General features: G+C 43.6%; 1 protein-coding gene across 2 annotated transcripts in view; it reads left to right on the plus strand.

Moving 5' to 3' along the window:
• The first annotated feature begins 702 nt into the window (after nt 1-702).
• Nucleotides 703-20,402, plus strand: part of ABHD2 (abhydrolase domain containing 2, acylglycerol lipase) — a 41,395-nt gene continuing 21,695 nt past the window's right edge. Inside the window, exons 1-5 of one of the 2 annotated variants that reach the window (XM_053272542.1) lie at nt 703-988; nt 4,620-4,658; nt 12,269-12,353; nt 13,157-13,358; nt 19,849-20,024. In XM_053272542.1, coding sequence (XP_053128517.1) covers nt 13,165-13,358; nt 19,849-20,024 — 370 coding nt within the window. In that variant the 5' untranslated portion in view covers nt 703-988; nt 4,620-4,658; nt 12,269-12,353; nt 13,157-13,164. The remainder of the gene's footprint in view (nt 989-4,619; nt 4,659-12,268; nt 12,354-13,156; nt 13,359-19,848; nt 20,025-20,402) is intronic. The other variant, XM_053272543.1, reaches the window with a different exon arrangement.

Genomic DNA, 20,402 nt, shown 5'->3' on the forward strand with positions numbered 1-20,402 from the left:
TCGACGCATACCCGATACGTCATGTGTACATCTGAACTGGTCCAATGCTCATTTTATTTAAGTTATAGTTTTACTATAAACTGAATTATCCCTGAACTTGTGTTTGTGGGGATTTTGTTTTTCAATCCTGTTGTTGACCACTGGTGTGTGTGTATGTCTCGAAATATTTTGTTTTACTGTAAAGTGGCTGCAACTTGTTTTTCCTCAGGAAATTCGGCAACTTCCTCCCTGTGAAGTAACAACAAAAGCATGTTCCAGAGAATATTCCGGGGGGGGGAGCAATCTGAGTAACTTCCCCCTGTCAGGAAACACAAAAGCACACTCCACAGAATATGTTCTGAGGTAAACAAAGCATGGGGTAACTCCCCCCCCCCTTAGGAAACACAAGAGCATAGTATAGCCTGAAAGGGGGAGGAATAAAAAATGGTAGCCTAAGGCTAAGAGAAATGGGGAAGGGGAAACTTGCCCCCTCACGTGACGAGGCCGGCCACCCACTTCCCGCCCATTCTCCCTTCTTCTGGAATTCTCCCTTCAGCTAAGCTCGGGCACGCGACCCCCACCACAAGGCCTCCACCCCCTCCTCCTGACTGACACGCCTCCCAAGCCAATGGCGCGACGGAGCCACGCCCCACTGCGTCATAAGGAACCAATGGCCGCCAGCCCCTCCCTGGCCGGACCGCTTGCAGCGACAGGGACCGCCGCGGCCGCCGCCGCCCTTAACAACCTCAAAGCCCGCCTCCCTCCTTCTGTTTGAGAGCCGGCCTTCCAATAGCCGGCCCCGTGTGCGCCGGAGGTGGGGAGTGGCGTGCGAGGGCGCCAATGGGAGAAGAGACAGGCGGTTGCTAAGGAGTAGGCGGGGCGGTGGGGAGCCGACGGGAGGGGGGCCGCGAGGAGAGAGTATGATGATGTGTGTGGCGGCGGCGGCATCTCGATAGGAGTCGGTGGCAGGGCAGTGGCTGGCGGGAGTGTCCAGGCTGGGCCCATGCAGGTGAGGCGGCTGTTGGGATGGCGCTCGCGGTGGGTGGGCGGAAAGTGAGGATCCCACTGCCCCCCAAGAGGACCCCCCCTTCCCAGCATCCGGGTCCCGCCTCCCTTTCTCTCCCCCCCACCCCCCGCCTTGACTGCGCTGAGGCAGAATGGGCGCGTTGGCAGGTCCCGCCACCTGCCCCTTGGGGTGTGGGGAGGGGGAAGAGAGGAACCACCCTTGAAAAAGAATAAATACCGTATTTATCTGGATCCAAAATCCCCCCCCCAAATAAAAATAAAACAACATTTGATGAATTGGGAGTGTGCGGGGAGAGAGGGATTCTCTTAAATTCAGAGCCCTCCTCTCTTCGGGTACCTACGGCGCGCAACGCCTGTATTTTTCGTCAAGACATCCAGAATGGTCGCCTCTTTGGGTAAATACGGTAGCCTTCTTCCTTGGCCGGCCGCCCCGTCACAAAGGTCCTCTGGGCGGCTCGCAGAGCGACAGGGGAGCTGGAGCATCCGTAGCCAGTAGGCTCACCCCACCCCGCTCCTTCTTCCCAGGGGTGCTCTTATCCCTGGGCTTGGCGGGGGGGGGCGAAGTCCAGGGCTTCCACCCCCCCTCCCCCCCATCCTCCTTGGACGGTGGTGGGTGGTGTTGGCCTGCACTGCGCCGGGCAGCCACACAATCACACAGATTGTGACCTGCTCCAGGTGCTTTAGAACAGGAGTTCTCAACGTTGGGTCCCCAGATGTTATTGGACTTCATCTCCTATAATCGCCAGCCCCAGTGGCCTTTGGTTGGGAATCATGGGAGTTGAAGTCCAATAACATCTGAGGACCCAACGTTGAGAATCCCTGCTTTAGAAGACCCCATGGAGGGAGTGGGGAAAGAAAGAGGTGAGAGGGGAAGATGTTGAGTTGTGGGGTTGGAATATCGGCATAAATAGACCTCACGTGTTATACCTACTTTGTTTGTCACTGTATGTGTGCCTGCTTAACTTGCAGTGGGAGGGGGGCCTCCAGTGGTGGTGGGAAGTGCTCCAAAGGCCTTTAAGTCCAGGCTCCAAAATTACCTAAGTAGTGCACATCTGCACGCACAAACACACACGCACCTCACACAGAGAGAGATAGACATACACTCCTAGGAACCTGGGAAGCTGCCTTATACCGAATCAGACCCTTGGCCCTTCTAGCTCTGTGTTGTCTACACAGACTGGCAGCGGCTCCTCCAAGATTGCAGGCTGAAATATTTCTCTCTCTCTCTCTCAGCCCTGTCTTGGAGAGGCCAGGGAGGGAACTAGGAACCTTCTGCATGCAAGCAGACAGGTGCTCTTCCCAGAGTGGCCCCATCCCCTAAGAGGAATATCTTACAGTGCTCAAACATTGAGTCTCCCATTCAAATGCTGACCAGACCCTGCTGAGCGAAGGTTCATTCTATCACAAAACCTGCTCATGTTTCAGCCTGCCATCCACCTTTCTGATAATGGTTACCAGCAGTCTTGGGCTCCTTCTGTTTCTTCCTCTTTTTCTTCTCCTCCACATCACACCTAGGTTGTCCATCATCATCATAATCAACCTCTGCAGGGCAGGAAGAAGGGGAGGAGAGATGCTCCTCTTTCTGCTGCTTTTTGTTCTCTCTTTTCCTTTTTATTTCCCTCCCTCCATCCTATTTCATTCTATAATAATATTTTATTAGGGGATTTCCATACGTACACACACATACAGCTATAACCTTCGATTAGGTGGTTTTCCTGCTTCTACTATATTCTCTTCAATTCTCCCTCCACCTTTATTTTATTTCTAAATGTTACTAGGGGTTTGCAAAAGATGTGCCATAGCATCTTATTAGAGGATTTCAACCCCACCCCTAATTTTCCACACTTCTCTGCCCCCCATCTGTTGGACTAGGATTGCAGCTACCCAAGTTCAAATCCCTGTTCAGCTATGAAACTCACCGACTCTGGGCCAGTCAAGTACTTCTCAGTCTCTCACCTCATAGGGTTGTTGTGGGGATATACATAGCCATGTATGTTGCTCTGGGCTCCTTGGAGGAAGAGTGGGATATAAATGTAAAAAGTAGTCAATTGAACAATTTCCCCCTTGATTCTTCCTCCTCCATTCACTCTCTTTCAAGCTGGTATTTGTGCCCTTTCAAGAGGGGAGTAACAGCAGGAGAGAGGGCATGCCCTCCTGCCTGTAGGCTTCCAGAGGCATCTGGTGGGCCACTCTGTGATACAGGATGCTGGACTAGATGGGCCTTCTTGGGCCTGGTCCAGCAGGGCTGATCTTATGTTCTTGAGTTTAGAAGGGTTGGTTGTTGTTTTTTTAATTTTTGGAATTCCAGATTCCTTTAGTACATCATTTGTGAGCTTCTTCGGGAGTGTAATTGTTTTCAGACTCTTGCCTTATGCTAACATTCTTAGGAACCCCAATATAACCCCCTCCCCTTATTTCCTGTCTACAAGGGCAATGAGATTCTCTCTCTCAACATCCTTTTCGCATTGGGTAAAGATTCTATAAAACTCTCTCCCCCTAAACTCTGGTGTGTCACTTTCCACCTTCAATTTCGGTTAAACTACTGTTCTTAAACTACATGCTTGTTTTGCTTTGTGGGGTCAGTTAGGCAGACTTCAGGGCTTTCTCCTCCTCCCCATTGCTTAATTATACATATGAAATGTCCCCCCCCCCATTTCTAGACAGCCGACCATGATCCCCTTTGTAAAGTATAAAACTTTATTCATTTTCTGAAGAGATAATGCCCAAAGTATAAGATGGTGGCCCTCCAGGCTGACTGTTTAAAAAAAAATAAAATGACATTGGTCATTATCCCCTCTCTGCTAGTACTTGTTCTACTTAGATATTTGTCTTCCCAGTTTTGTATCTGTTACTTGTCATCTAGCTAAACTTATACTGATGTGTTCTTTAATGGTTCCATTCTCCTCTGTTTTTTAAAAATTATTATTCAGTGCCATTTTAGGCTATTTATCATATGAGCTGGTATCGAGAGATTAAAGAGTTCTTGTTTTGGTCCAAAACTGGCCTTTTTTTCACTGTCTGTTGCAAAAATAGAAAAGAAAGTGCTCTTCTCTCTACAATTATATCTTTATGCTTTTCAACAGTTAATCAGGTTTTAACTGGCATTATTGGGATGAGAGGGGAAACACTATGGTGATTACTTTTGAGAATAGGTTTACAGCTATACATACTGCGTTTCTGTAATCCGCTGTAGGTCTCCTCCTATAGCCTTCTTGGTCACTGGAATATAACCTTGTTTAATCTTGTGCTGAGAAATAAAATTCTGTAAACTATGTTTTCTCTCTTAAGGATCCTGAATAGTATATATTGTAGTGTTGTATCCAGCAGTTAAATTCTTGGCAGTACTAAAGCTCTTGTCACCCAGTGATAGTCACATGTCCTGCATAGGTGATGTATTAAGTTATCTTCCCGACAGAAAAGAGAGGTACAGAGATACAATGACAGAGATCACGCAGGCTACTGATGGAGCTATCACTGCCAATAAACTGGGGGTGACTGACTAACATTTGAACCACAGGATTGAAATATCTCCCAAGGTTTCTCTCTTCTTATTCTTGAAGTGCCTATCATTTATAATTAATTGTAGGCGTTGTTATCTTGCTGTTTATTTACAGGCTTCTCTGTTTCCTATCGGAGTCAGTCTAAACTTTCAGGTAAGAGTTTTATGATTCACATTGGCTGTTTTCAAATCAGATCAGTGTACTTGTAGTATTTCTTTGCTAAATCACTTGAATATAGTTTGACCTGTTGTAAAATCTTTGCTGAAGGATTGTAAGTGTATGTAACTTGTGGTTTGTTCCATTTGCTAACTGCAGTTCCAATTAATCCACTTCTCTTGAGCTTTAACGTCTTGCAGGGGGCACTTTTTATTTATTTATATATGTATACCCCACTCTTCCTGTACACTACTGCTCGGGGCAGCTCACAACATTAATAAAATAGATAACAGTGTAAAATAAAAGATTAATAAAATTAAACAAGTTAAGACCAGGCTAAAACCACATTTAAGATCACAGTTTTTAAAAAATCTTGTATAGAATCCAATAGTAATTTATTTTGTTCAACAGGACTTGGGTATACATCTCTTACTCCTAGAATGTAGTTGTATAATGACTGAGTCATGATTACCTGTTTTAAAAAATGATTATTTTATGAGGATTGACATTTAAAAAACACACCCTCTTAACATTCTTCTAGTTGCTTTTGTTCATGCCCCCCGCCCAATGTTTGACCTTATCAATTTTTTAAAAGTTCCCTTTTTCATTTCCAAACTGTATTTTGGTGTAAAAATTATGACATTTTTACATGTGTAACGAGAGTTTGGACAAAGTCTACCTCAATAAAGTCACATTTTCCACTCTTCAATTCCTGTCAAGGGAGGGTAGAAAGCTTCATGTTCTAAGACAAACCACCAAGTGATGATCTAAGCCTCTCAGTAGCATTATATGAAGCTTTAACCTTTTTAAAAGGATTCCTCTTCTTATTATAAGAGAATATTCATGAATGGTCTTATTGGTGATTCTTAAGTGTGGGCAAAGTGTTTGAAAATAAGAGTGCTTTCTTTCCTCTGAAACGTTCTTCCAGAAATGAATGTGAACTTGCTCAATATTGTACTGTGAAGATGTTAGCTGTGGATGAATGTCAAGTTCTACTTCCAAGTGAAGTTGTTGTTGTTTTAAACACTGCCAGGTTAACACATCAGTCTGGAGTTTGGTTTCTAACACTGCTTCAGTGCTAGTAGAATTACTCTAATACTTTGCAGAAAAAATAGCTCAGAACTATGAGGGAATAGCAACCAAAATTATTTTTTTTACTAACTTTTGCTTTAGATTTGCATAAGAGTTATTATGACTACATAGGGGAAGCTGGGTGGTGGTGTCTTCTAATATAAACAGACATTGGTGTTGTCTTAAAATCGCTAAGAATACACCAGTGTTGAGAATTGAAAGTACAAAACAACTGTGAGCTTGAAAGTGGAGTTTAGTGCTTGGTGGCACTGTTAGCTATCTATCCTGTGATGTCTTCGCGTTGAATTGTGCAAGGGTGCATTTTGACTTCCTGTTCTGTAAGCACACACACAATGCAGATCTCATAATTGTTAGGGTTATGTAACCACCTTAGCAATTACTGTTTACATATAGAAGTTCACTTTTTTAATATGACGATGATGAGTGGGCTGGGAAAGAATGTTGTATAGCATGGAGAGGGGCTCACCATCAGATTAGTGCTCGGTGCTGTGAGGGGTGAGTTGGCAAGCAGCTTGTTTATCTTGGCAAATAGCACCAAAGATTGCATTTGAAAATGGAGAAGAACAAAAATTCTAATAAAGGAAGTCCGTTTAAGGAAGCTGGCTATGGTGAGCAGCAGGACTCTTTCAGCCTTCCCCAACAATCTTAAGCAATAGGAGAAAGGCAACAGGCCATGAGACACAAGCTGGGACCTAAGGAGAAGAGCTGGTCTTGTGGTAGCAAGCATGACTTGTCCTCTTAGCTAAGCAGGGTCTGCCCTGGTTGCATATGAATGGGAGACTAGATGTGTGGGCACTGCAAGATATTCCCTTCAGGGGATGGGGTTGCTCTGGGAAGAAGAGCTAGGTTCCAAATTCCCTTCCTGGCATCTCCAAGAGAGGGCTGAGAGAGATTCCTGCCTGCAGCCTTAGAGAAGCCGCTGCTAGTCTGTGAAGACAATACTGAGCTAGATGGACCAATGGTCTGACTAGGCAGCTTCCTGTGTTCCTAAGGAGAAGGCTTTGGATTTACATTTCTCAGTGCCCATCCATGTCACATACCAAATTGCTTTTGACACAGAGGGGACTTCCACAGTAGTATGTGATATTGCATAGCAACCTTCTGTTAAAGTGTAAATCCTCCTCTTCCAGAATGAGTGTAAGGCATTGGGTACACCTAAAAAAAGCTCTCTGATTTCTAGTCATACCCAAGTAATAAGAGAAGAATGTGCCTGTAAGCTTTTTAGTGGGTGGTGCCTGTAGGTAGGGAGATGTAAGATATGATGCCAGTGTGATAATTGTGGACACACAGGAGCCCTGCTGAAGCGACTTTGGGGCGAAGTACAACCAATACTCTTGTAGAAAGTCCCTCAACATACTGAATGCACCTCTGAATAAAATATAGTGTTAAATCTAACACCTTGTCTGAATTCCTGTTCCCTCATCTGTCCCTTGTGCTGATCATGTGATAGAATTAGAAATAGCAGTTATTCCACATGGCAGTCATAAGAGTTCTTGTCAGGTGCTACATTGTGGAGCCAGATCACTGTTAGCTTTTGTGCTATTGAGTGCCATAACTGAAGATAACTTGTGATGTCAACAGAACTATCAGGGCCGTGGGACTTTTCAACAGCTTGGTGTCATGATTGATTGATTGATTTGATTCATATACTGCCCTTCCAAAAATGGCTCAGGGCGGTTACATCAAAATAAAAAACAATTAATATCAATTAACCATTAGAATCAAAACTATAAAAACAGCACAAAACTACTTAACAGTTAAAACATTAAACAGTTAAGAAAAGCCCCCGGAGAGCCAGACCAAACATTTGCAACAATTTGAAAACCTTGGAAGGCCAGGCCACACAGATAGGTTTTAAGGGTTCTCCTGAAGGCCAGTAATGAACTCAAATTACGGGTTTCTGTCAGGAGTGCATTCTACAGGCCCGGAGCAGCTACAAAGAAGGCCTGCCTCTGAGTCGCCATCAATCGAACCGGTGGTAACTGAAAACAGACCTTCTCAGATGACCTTAATGTGCAGTGGGGATCATGCAGAAGGTGGCGCTCTCTAAGATAATCATCATGATAAGCAAGCCAACTTCTTGGATACTTAAAACTTTGAATCTGGGTATTTCCTGGCTAGTTGTAGGCTGGTAGCTGTTATAAACTTGGAACTAGATGCCTGCTGTACTTTGATTAAAATACTAACATGGTTTTGGAATATTAGGAGGTTTACATTTTCTTAATGTGGCTTGTGGCAAGATCATATGACAATACTATAAGCTTGTTCTCACAACCCTAAGTGGGGTCGGAGGAATGCCCAGCCAAGGTAGGAGAGCCAGGCACTCTCCCTATCCCCAGTCATAAGAACTCAAAGAAGCAACATAGGAGGAGGGGAGAGTGATCATGTGGGAGGCAGCAGCTGGGTTGGGCAGGTGTGCCCTACCCAGATTCTGTCCCCAGCATTTTACTAAGGATGGACTACAAGTTGTCCAGCCCAGCACCCACCTCCCACACAGTCACTCTCCCCTTCTTCTGCCTTGCTTTTTTCAGTTCTCACAACCAGGGATCGAGAGTGTGCCCAGATTTCCTACCCTGGCTGGACGCTCCTCTGACCCTGCATAGGGTCGTGAAAACAAGCTACATGTCTAGCTAGTTTAGTTTGTCAAAATAATTTTATAATTCATTGTAGTATCTAAACTTATCCAGAGCAGGAGAACTGGCTATGAGAGATTTCTCTCAAGGATACAATCCGGCTTGTAGGCTTGGTTTTGATGTTCGGAATCTCAGTATGCTCTCCTGTGTAGCAAGCATTGTAAGAGTTCTGGAAATCAGGGTCGAAGTAAATGTGACACTGGAGATTAATGACGTGTGTGTGTGTGTGTGTGTGTGTGTGTGTGTGTTAGCAACTCCACATGATTGCTTTGAAGATCAGGACACTCTAGAACATGGTGTTTAATCCTTTCCTCCCTTGCATTTCCCCTTCTTGAAATTGCCTCTTCTGAAGTGGGGCGGGGAAGAGAGAGACAGGTGCAGCCACTTTCTCAGTCTTCAGAGCAGCTTGTGGTATGGCATGGGGTTCTATGGAGCTGCTAATTTGTGTTTGTGTGGGTTTTTTGTTTTTTAATTGTTTTAAAGAAAGGGGGGAAAGATCTATCCCTTCTGATTCAGCCTTGCATTGTGCATATGGAGGATAAAAAAAACCCCTCTTTAATAATGCCCTATTAGAAATGTGTGGGCAGCACTGCTCAGCTTGAAGTAGGACATAATTTTTTACAGGTCTGAGTTTCTATTGACTCTCAAAAAATGGAATGTTTCCCTTCTTGAAGCAGCCTTCCAAAAACCTAGGAGAGCATCAGTATTTCTGTTGATGAAATTGTTTCCAGATTGGTAGCTAGTGAGCTGTAACTTTGCTTTTGGCTGTACACTAAATGTTAAATCTTGTATCATCCATCTGGTCAAAAACAATAACCTTAGCATAGTTGTGCTGTTTTACCTATATAGCACTTAAGACTTTAAAGCACTTGGTGCACTATTTCATCCTCTCTCAACAACCTAGCTGGAGCTCCTGCTAATTTCCATTTTCCAGATGGATGCTGAGAGACTTGTGAAATATCTATGAGCCTGCACATGATCAAGGAAATCTAGGTTTACAGAACAGAACCCTGAAGCTCTGTCCCTCTGCATCATCCTGACTCAACCACACAATTTCCAGAAATGAAAGTTTTGTTCACTCTTCTCCCTTGATACAAAATAAATAGGAAATAAAACATTCTACACACATCCTGTTCTACTAGTAGAGGAAGTTCTTTAATGTATTCTCTTGATATCTGACTGTTTATGCAAATACATATAAACTGTGCACTGAAATATTGCATTTCTGAACTTTGGTTTCCTTGACAGAGGAAGCCGAGATGGCATCTGAGTAACTAGGAGCATTGCACTCTGAATTGTAATAACTGTGTGATCGCTTTTCTGAGCAGCAGCTTTTATAGATGTTCTAAAGAACAGCTGTGAGCTCAAATTCCAGTTCTTTGAATATATTAAGGCCTCTCCCCCCTTCCCTGCTGCCCGAACACATGAGCTTTTAAAAGGGCAGTGAGTGGAGACAGAAGAGACAGAATGTTTGGCATCTTTTAAATACTCATATGTCATTTGCAAAGTTGGATAAAGAAAAAAGGGTAGCAGATCACCATAGGTCTCTTTTTTTGATGCTGTAATTGTTCCTTCCTCTGACCACATCCAGTTGTTTTTGTAGGTGAACATAATTGTGATTTGGATGTACTAAAGATTGGCTTAAGGATTTTTTTTTTTCCTTCTGGGATAGCTTAGTCACTTGTAGTTAGTTGCTTTCTCTCTGGTCTCCTCCAGGGATGCTGAAAGGGGAGGAGGTTGGGCTAAGCCCACTCTCACCCTTGTGGTTTTCACATTCCTACTAGCAGTGTCCCTTTTTTACATCGAGTAAGGACTTGGCTGTAGAAAGGACAAGTGAGAAAGGGTTGTTCTGAATCTCAGCGGGGAGAACTTCTTTCAAAGGTTCCAGGGGCTTAGGACGCCCAAATCAGCTTTACAGCTGGGGGGGTGGGAGCCTGACTCACATCGTTCCCAGTTTTTGGCAGGCAGTCTAGGAACTGCAATTCTTGAGTTCCTGCCCAATACTTGATTGTCGAAAGTTGTGCCCTGTTTTCTCCCAGCTCTGGTATCTTAGCAGTCTTTGTCGTCCTCATTCCTGGCACAACTCTAAACATGCAGATTAGTGAATTTACCACTAAAGTTTTGCATTTCTCTCTTCTCTCTGGGAAAGGCAGGACCTTGTCTGAATCTCAAGCTCCTATTTTGCACTGGCTTTCTCTGCCAGTTTTCTGGTTTGGGCAGCGCACACAGGGAATGCAAAGCATGCATTTGATACTTGTAGGCTTTTCTTTCTTTCTTTTGCCTTGCCAGGTAAGTCAGATTCAGTATATTTTTAGTGCTGTATCCATGCCCATCAGAAACATGTTCAGTACATTTGATTAGACTGTCATTAGTTCCTGTGAAGAAGATGAGACATCTTCTAGTTAGCTGGGGCTGGTTATGCAGGCATGGTGGCTCTGTTCTGAATAGGGATGTACCAAGAAGTCAAATCTCTCCAGCCCTACTCTTCCCTGTTTCTGATCTTCACCTCTCTTGATGAAGCATAGTTTTATGTCCCACTCTTTCTTATGATTGTACAGACATGTGAATGCCAAGATAAAGATCAGAGTTTGAGTTGACACCTGTTCATCAAAGTCTAGCTGGTTCAATTTCCACTAGTGTTCCAACACAGAAACTTCCTCTCAATCGTATATCTCTTGGATGGTCTTGGATAACCAAGCACAGCAGGCTCCTATCTTTTGTTCGCAGCTGTTATATTTTACTTTATACTGAACAACCCCATTTCCCCTCTCCCTGCTGTATACCATTTCTCTTCTTTAACGTCCTGTTTCTTCCTCCCATTTAGCATTACAAGGCCTATCTTCCCCATGGTTATGCACACCGCCACATGCAGCGGTCACAATTTCAAGCATCTTTCACATAGCAGATATTTTGCTCAAGTGGGCCGTAGTTGTGCATTAATAGTGGCTGTGTTTAAGTGTGGACCCTGGTGTTGACTTGAGGTTAAAAGTCAGTGCAGTCAGATAATGTATCAGATCAACAGTTGTTGAAGTATGTGTAAAGAATTCCATTGCAAGAGAATTTACTTTGAACAGCTTCCTGCAGTTCCTGAAGATGGGGTGGGTGTGGGTGTGTTTTCTGTAATTGCCAGGTTGCTTTTGACACAAGCAGACTTGTCTAGTAATACAGGGATATATAGCAATAGGTATCATAAGAACAGCCCTGCTGGATCAGGCCCAAGGCCCATCTAGTCCAGCATCCTGTTTCGCACAGTGGCCCACCAGATGCCACTGGAAGCCACAGGCAGGAGTGAGGGCATGCCCTCTCTCCTGCTGTTACTCCCCTGCAACTGGTACTCAGAGGCATCCTGCCTTTGAGGCTCGAGGTGGCCCACAGCCCTCTGACTAGTAGCTATTGATAGACCTCTCCTCCATGAAGTTATCCAAACCCTTCTTAATAACCCTACATGGCAACATGTATACATAGCATAGAAACACATAATATACATAGCAGCAATGCTGTTGATTATGCCAACTTAAATGGCTTCTTGGAGATATTAAACTATGAGAATCAGCTGTCACTACGTGGATTATATGCTATCACACATTTTTCTATGCTGTGACAAAATGTCATCAAGAGTGTTTTGCAGTATCATGGAGGTAAATGACATAGTGGCCACAAGTTCATGCAGTGAGCTGCTGCACATAGATAGCTCTTCCTGTGGAGCACCTGCTGTGGGAATACAACTTCAAGTGGTCTCTGTGTGTGGCTGATTTGTATGAAGCAGGCAGTTACTGCTATTGCAGATGGCTTTTGTGCTCTCAGATCTGTATGTCACTTCTGCTTTATTATATGCTCACTGTTGCAAAAAAAGTGAGATATTGTACAATCTGTTTTTAATAGGCCATCTCTGACTTGGACAACAGAACTTAAACCCTAGAAAATCCCCGCATTTCCTGTATTTAAGAATAAGTGGCACACCGCAAAGGTGAGTTTTATGTTCTTGAAAGCATTTGGGGGTGGGCGAGAGGGAGAGCATGAATGACTGTCATGAACATCCTGCAAACTATCACCAAGTATTATTAAATATTTTTTTCTTAACTGGGCGTGATGTTCATTTGCATCATTTTGCAGCCAGTTGATTTTCTCTTCAGAATAGGCATAAGGTTAATTCTTCTGTGTCCTTTGCTCAGACTGGCAACTTTAACAATGTTCGTGGGCACCCAGCATCTTTAAATCTGGGAAGTGTCTCAACTTGAATAAATATCCTTTGCTTTCTTTCCTCCCTTAATGTGTTGCATGAAAAGTAGAATTCTAGGCAGTTCTGTCTAGGAGTAACTAACTCAGGGTGGGAAACCTGGCCCTCCAGCTGATGTTGAACTACAACTCCCATCATCCCCAGCCACAGTGGCCCACAATGAGAGATGATGGGAGCTGTAGTTCAACACTAGCTGGAGGGCCAGGTTTGCCCACCCCTGAGCTAACTCTTAGTTCTGCCTGATAGTTGAGGAGTGCTTCTGCTAATGGGCACTGCAAGGATACAACTCAAGATAAAGGCTGTCTGTTAGGGACAGGTTTTTTTTTAGATGTCTGAGTATTCTGCTGTAGAATCTAGAGGTAGCCTTCTCAGGTTACCAGAGAATCTGTTCTGTATGAGCCGGTCTTAAGTTGGCCTTTTTATGAATGGTATTTGTACATGAAAGCATTTCTAACATCGTGACTGCTACATGGTATTGTAAGAGTTCCTTGTCATGCTGAAATGGGCTTCTGAGCTTTCTTTTTCTTTCTCAGATTTCAAGATGGATGCCATAATGGAAACCCCTGAGCTGCCGGCAGTGTTTGACGGGGTGAAGTTGGCTGCTGTGGCTGCTGTTCTCTACATTATTGTTCGCTGCCTGAATCTGAAGAGCCCGACGGCCCCTCCTGAGCTCCTCTATCAAGACACTCCTCTGTCCCGCTTCCTACTTAAGTCATGCCCTCTTCTGACCAAAGAGTGAGTGCCCAACTAACACACTATCTTGTGTTCAAAGGCAAACTTAAAACTTTAGTTGTAAGTGGAGCAAGATACTGCCACGATAAGCTAAAGCGTGGTAAATACTGAAATCTCTTGTTTGCCAGTATGCTTTATTCAAGACGCTACTTGAAGATGCTTCGGACAACTCAGAAGAAGGAGCTTATCTTCCTGAACACTTCCTATTTATCAGTGTTCTGTGTTTGAGCATCTGCTAATAATTTGTGTACCGAAATCAGTTGTTACTTAATAATTGGACTATCAAGAGGTGTGTGTGGGTGGGTGTATCGTCTCTTCCTCAGAACCTGCTAGAATAGAATCTAACTGCAGTGGCAGAAAGCAGTAATCTGAGAGGATTGTTAAGTGAAAGCTGACTCCAAGTGTCTGGATTTGCTGTGCAACCAGATATTTGTCACACTTCTGTTCAGAAAAAGCCTTTCTTCTTCTCTCCCATCCCTGGATTATCCTTCTCCCTTCCTGTCTACTTCAGTCTCTCTCTTTCTTTTTAAATTATTTTTCTAGTTCCTGTATACCTGCCATTTATTTCCAGATGACTCCTGTATTTTGAGCTTCAGTCTTGGAAACATTCATGCCCTGAAAATGTTTCACTTTACATGGTTGGTGCCTGTAGCTTCCGTTGTTACTAAGAGAAGCCCATTTCTTGGTCATATTCCTATTTCTTCATTTTATAGTTGGAGACTTAATATAGCAGAGGTCTAGTATTCCTCCAAACAGAAATAATTCATGTTCTGGCTGACACTTCTGGAAATGAGTAAATAAGTTGTCCAGGTCCTCTACTACTTTATCGTACAATAACAGCAAGTCAGACAGCAAATATTTATTTTCGTGTCACAGTTGAAACATTAACCACTAAATTGATGCTAAAAAGTAGTGTTCAGCTTTTGTAATCTAAGTTTATATGAGCAGAACTCTTGAGAATATCCTGCTTTGGATTTAGGGAAGCTGAAAGTGTAGCCTTATTGGTGTAGAGGGGGAAATACAGGGTTATTGTGTGTTGTTTTTAAAGTCATAAACAGCAAGCTTTTTGACAACTTCTGTTTCCCAGATGTCTGCAAAACACAGACCTTGACAAACCTTTTTTGGATCTAGGAGCTGAACAGTGGACACAAAATAACTGGGTTTAGTGACAGACATTGGTGGGGTATTAAATGGGCTTCTCTTGATCCCCTTTACAAGTAGCGTAGTTAGTGCAGAAACAGGGCTGCCCAAGACAAATAAAAGATTGCATTATACAACTCAACCTCTGAATATCCTGAGCGAGGTGCCATGGCTAACTTTCTAAGCGCCATGGCTCCCTGGTGCCTCAGATTTGTCAAGCCCTGTCATTACATGTCTTCATGACTTATCTTATCAATGGCCGTGGCTGACTTGTGGCAACTTTCAATAGCCTTCAGTGCATGTTGCACAAATCTTTTAAAAACCAGCTATGCCCCCTCTTCTCCCCGCCCCCCAGGCAGGCCCAGACTGCTGGGTTATTCTGCAGCTAGCAGCTGGCCTTAGTGGCATTAGTGCTTAAAATGCACAAGGAGTTTCAACTGGTTATAAACAGCTATTTCATAGAACTAAGGGTGTTTTAAACAGATGACTGCCCTATGCATGCTTACTTGGGAGTAGGCTGTTGAGATTTTCTTCTGAGTAAGTATGCATAGGAGCAGGCAGTAAAGTAGTTCAACAGGAAGAAAAAGGCTACTTTTAAACTTAGTGCAAAATGCATGGAATCTTAATTGTTCTGCTCTGCATGGAATTCCAAGGGGAATTCCATGGGGCTTAAGGGATTTTGCATGCCTCGTCTAGCTTGATCTCTGATTTTTATAAACGACTATTGGAACAAGTACGTGAAAGCACATACAGGTCAAGCTGTACTTTCTCTTTGAATAAAGTTGGCTTGTGTGGCAATCGATCTCCTTAAAAAGAGATGAAGTAATAGCACAAAGAGAGCATAGTTGATGAGGTTTAATTTCCCTTCAGGTGGAAAGAACTCTCTTTCCACTTGACCAATATTTGCCTTAATCTTTTCTGCTTGCCTCCAGATCGATCGGCAGTAGTGAGCACTCGTCATAATGTGTTATTCTTTTTATTGCAATGGAACTGCGAACAGCACATGATAAATGTTTAAATGCCCTTGCTGTAGGCAACACAGCACAATACTTGTGTTCAGCTCTGATAAAATACTTTAATGGATAATCTGCCAAGCTGAGCTTTAACGCATGCTGCATTAAGGTAAAGTGCCTAAAATAGCTTTTGCTTGCTCACTTTTGAGTAAGCTTTCAGGGTAATGTGAATGGGAATACACATTGCATTTCAAGTAGATGCCTTCCTGTGCCTAGATGGTTTGATGCTGGAAGGTTGAATTTCAGGGAATTTGTCTAACCCCTCCCCCACCCCTCAGAATGGAAGAAAGCCATTGTCACTGATTGTCATCCAAAGGCTGCTTATGGTGTTTGTGTCAGTTTGGAATTCTCAGATGTCAGAGCTTTGTTTGTAGGACTGTATGCCTCTGTAAGTGACTGAGAGAAAGCTTTTTCACCCAACCCATTGCCGGGGCTGGAGGAGCACCCAACCAGGGTAGGAGAGCTGTGTGCACTCCTGATCCATGATTGTGTGAATTCAGGAGGAAGGGAAGAGTGATCATGTGGGATGCAGGAGCTGGTTAGGATGGCTTTTTGTCCACCCTTGGTAAAACTCTGGGGACAGAATCTGGGTAGGGCGTGCCCATCCTACCCAGTTCCTGCCTCCTATATGCCACTCTTACCTTGTTTTTTGAGTTCACACAACTGCATATCAGAAGTGCGCATGGCTCTCCTACCCTGGCTGGATGCTCCTCCGACACTGTTTAGGGTCATGTGAACAGCCTTCCTGTCTACCATAGTTGACTGTCAAAGGAATGTGGTTGGCAAAGCCGAGAGTGCAGCAGAAGAAGAGTATTCCATGGTGTACATAAAATAGCACCTTGATGCTGGATGAGGCACGTGGTGGTGCAGGAGACACTTTATGTCCCCATGAGAAAGGCATTGCACAGATTCCTGGTCATTCCCTTAGAGTGCTCAGGTCATCTGCAAAGCATGGGTCATCTCTTAGAAGACTTCTGTACTTGGGCAGGAATACTCAAGTATGAGAAGCATTGAGTTTGGAATATTCAATCTGATCAGAACTCCTGCAGAATTAGATTGCATAGCAGTTTCTTAGGGACTGTTGAGACCCTTGGATGTGAATGTCATGGAGGAAGAAATGACACTTGTTCACTGTGTTAATCTCTAGCTCAGTTAATGTTAGTTGACATATTGTCTTTCCCCCTTCTGAACTGTTTCAGCTTGGCATGAGTCTCTGATCAGGAACACAGAGTATAGAAGTGTTTTAGAGTCGGAGGTGTAGCCCCAGAAAATTTGCCTAAGATGAGAGAGTGAGCCTTAGTAGAATAGTGATAATGGAGTTCCTGACCAGTGCCTGGTTCAGTTCAGTCTCTCTGGACCCCAGTTTAACTGTGTGAACCCACACTGTTTTGCCTGTCTAGCATGTATCTTTAAATAAAAAGAGGGAGAATGTGCACATTTTAGAAACAGTGTGTTGAAATTTCTTGCTTTTAAATTTTTTGTTTTTAATTAATGTTTTACTTTTAATCTTCTTGTAAACTGCCCAGAGACGTAAGTTTTGGGCTGTGTAAAAATATGATGAATAAATAAATGAATGAATGTGTGCATGTGCATCTCTTCTCGGCCTTTTGGCTAAGATCAAGTGTAGTGTAGTGTAGTGTAGTGTAGTGTAGTGTATGCACACACAGGTTTTTCACTCCATGTATCTGCTGGTCTTGGGTCTGAGTCCAGTCTTCACTTCTCTGAATAATTGTGTGTAGAAGTCCTATTCCTGTCTCTCTGAGAAATTAGAATTTCTTCAAAGGGGCTTTTTATGGTATTCTGTTTCTTTATTTGCTACATCATCTTTTATCCAGTCTTATTTTAATACAGGTTTTAATTTTTGTTCTTATAAATTCTTTGGGAGACAGCACAGTATCATCAAAGTAATCACTATTGGCTCCTAAACTTGAGAAATTACTGGTTGGTGAATAAATACTCTTTCCAAATTTTGAAACCTGTTCTTAAACAGCAACACAACCCTCCTTGCTAAAGCCTCACAACTCTGCTGGAAAGCTATTTCATATGCCTGCAGTTGGAAAATGGTCAATGCATATAATATATTGAAAGATTCTCCAAAATACCTAAACAGTTGTTAAGTGCTTGGAAACTGGGAGTTGCTCATTTATTAATGACATTTCTAGTATGCCTTTTGAGTAATGTGACTACAGGTAGCCCAATTAGATGAATGTAGCTCCTCTTTTACTAGAGGCAACTGAAGCTGAATGTCTGTTTTCAGTTGTGTGTGATCAACATGACATGCATAATTTGCATCAGTTTTGTAGATGCTGGCAATTCGCTGTTGCACATCTTCTGGAATTGTTAATCACAAGACTCTTAAGTGCCTTCAGAACCCCAGCCTAATGTAGCTAACTGCTGAAAACACATTCTGAAAAATTAAAAGGATACAGCCAAGCTGCTCAATAAGTGGTCTGTACTTCCAGTATTCATGTTGTAATTAGTTCATTACTTAAGAGCTTCTACTCCTATATGGCACTGTCAATAGAACTAGCCAGACATTGCATAGGGTATGAATGATGTATGAATGAATCTGAATAAATTAGTCAATGTTGGGACTCCAGTCAATCGACTGCCTATTGTTTTACCACAGCTGCAGCTTCCATGAAGTCACAAACTCTCTAAGTGGCAGCCTACCTTTTTATTATGTCGTGGTGTCTCATGATAGCAATGGAATGAGGGTTCTCTGCTCTCCGGCCTTCAGGGTATCTCACTTGGACACACACACACACTCATTTTGGTGTGGGCACTTCTGTGCTACAGCGCTCGCGCTCTCTCATGTGCTTCTGCTCTCTCCCCTCCTAATTAAGCCATATGCCCTAGCTTTTTTCTGTTGGTCATGTGTGGCAACTGCAGGCATGTTCTGAGTGGTAGAACTGAGAAGGAAGTATGAAGCCCACCCACATACTCATCCTCACAGTGGCACAGGTCAGAAGTGCCCAGGAGTCAGGGCCACTGCTGAGGTGACTGTGTTTGCTGCAGGGAGGATGGCCTCCATATGACTTGAGAGAGACAGAACCCAAAATTATTGTCGAATCGAAGTAATTTTTGTAATGAGAGTATTTCTCGTTACTCTTCTCACAAATAAATGCTTCAGTTTAAATACTTTGACTGGCCAGTTGACTCAGTCTTGTGGAGTTTTATTTATTTGGCCCTATGGCAGCCGTAGAGTTGATGTATAGTAACCACGCACAGTCAAGTCAACCTGGCTCACAGCAGGGCTGCACAACATCAGCCCTCCAGCTGTTCTTGGACTAAAATGTCCAGCATCCCCTGCCACAGTGGCCAATAGTCGAGGACAGTGCGGGCCATAGTCCAACTTCTGCTAGAGGACTGCAGTTGTGCAGCTCTGGCTTAGTGTTGTCTTGTTTTCTTCATCATTTACCCTTGCCATGTATAATGTTATTCATTATACTTCTTACCTTAGGGGCTCGGGTTCTGGTGAGCTCTCCAGTGTCTCTGTTGCACATAATCTCTCGGTGGTTCTTTCGGTTAAGAAATGTGCATCTGAAGAGAGAAGCATGCTAAGCTATGTTACCAGGGTTGCTTTCCTCCCTGTGGCTGGTGATTCTCATGACCTCTGTATTGGAAAGGAGGATGAATGTATTTCTTAGCATCCTTTCCTAGACTTCTTGACATGCCCTGAGAGAGACCCTTCTGTCTGTGTAGCTTGGTTTCTCTCACCAGCTGATGCTTGCCAGCTGTGCTGGTGTTACTAAAATAGATAAAGCCATCATCTTCCTGTCCTCCTCTCTCATGCTTCCCCACCCCCTTTCTCCCATTTTCCTCTGAAGTACACCAGGAGCCATAAATTGGAGATAAAAGGCCATCTGCTTTGGCACCAGGCCGTACCAGTTTCCTGATAAGCGTAGTGCAGATGTTCTTACCTCCTCTGAAAGGAAATGCTTTTATAAGCATTATGAACTGCAGTGGAGTTGTCTGGTAGGGTATTTGTCAGAGTTCATTAAATCATACCTGACACAAGATCACCAGAATACTTGGTGGTATCTATAATCTATTGTCCTCTGGCACTAATTGGGCGTCCGTTCCTTATCTTTATTCCCATATTCTTTAAAGCAGTGTTCTATGTTCAGATTTTATGATATTCAGAAGTACCCTAGTTTCAAATACTGACACAGATGTGATGGCTTTATTATTACTTCCCCCCTGTTCTCTCAGTTCACAAAAAACCTCACAACAACAAAACAGAAACCGTATTTATCACCTACTGCAATAAAACAACCAGACACTTAACCCTTTGCATGTTTTTAGTAAGTAAATAAAACTGATTTGTTTCCTCTTAGATATATTCCACCTCTTATCTGGGGGAAGAGCGGACACATCCAAACTGCCCTTTATGGGAAGATGGGAAGAGTAAGATCGCCACATCCTTATGGACTTCGCAAGTACCTCACAATGTCAGATGGAGCAACTGCAACTTTTGACCTCTTTGAACCACTTTCTGAACACTGCACTGGAGGTTTGGAAGAAATCATCCATAGCTCTTTTTGACTAGAGGCTTAAATAAAAGTTTGGGAGAAACTACTACTAGGTTTGAGGTCCATAGGCAAGCCAGGGAGGATGGGGATGGGGCCATAGGTCAGGGGTAGAGCATCTGCTTTGCATGCAGAAGGTCCCAGGCTCCCTCCCTGGCAGCATCTCCAGGTGGGGCTGGGAGAGACTCCTGCCGTCCACCTTGGAGAGCTGGTGCTGGTCAGTGTGGGCAACACCGAACTAGATGGCCCAGTGGTCTGACTTGGTACAAGGCAGCTTCCTATGTTGTTCCTTTGAAACTTTCTCATTATTTGGAGACCAGTCTTAAGGATTCCGTTTTGTACCCAGTCTGTCCACTTTTGGG

Source organism: Hemicordylus capensis, chromosome 10 (genome assembly GCF_027244095.1).
Source record: "Hemicordylus capensis ecotype Gifberg chromosome 10, rHemCap1.1.pri, whole genome shotgun sequence".
Taxonomy (NCBI): domain Eukaryota; kingdom Metazoa; phylum Chordata; class Lepidosauria; order Squamata; family Cordylidae; genus Hemicordylus; species Hemicordylus capensis.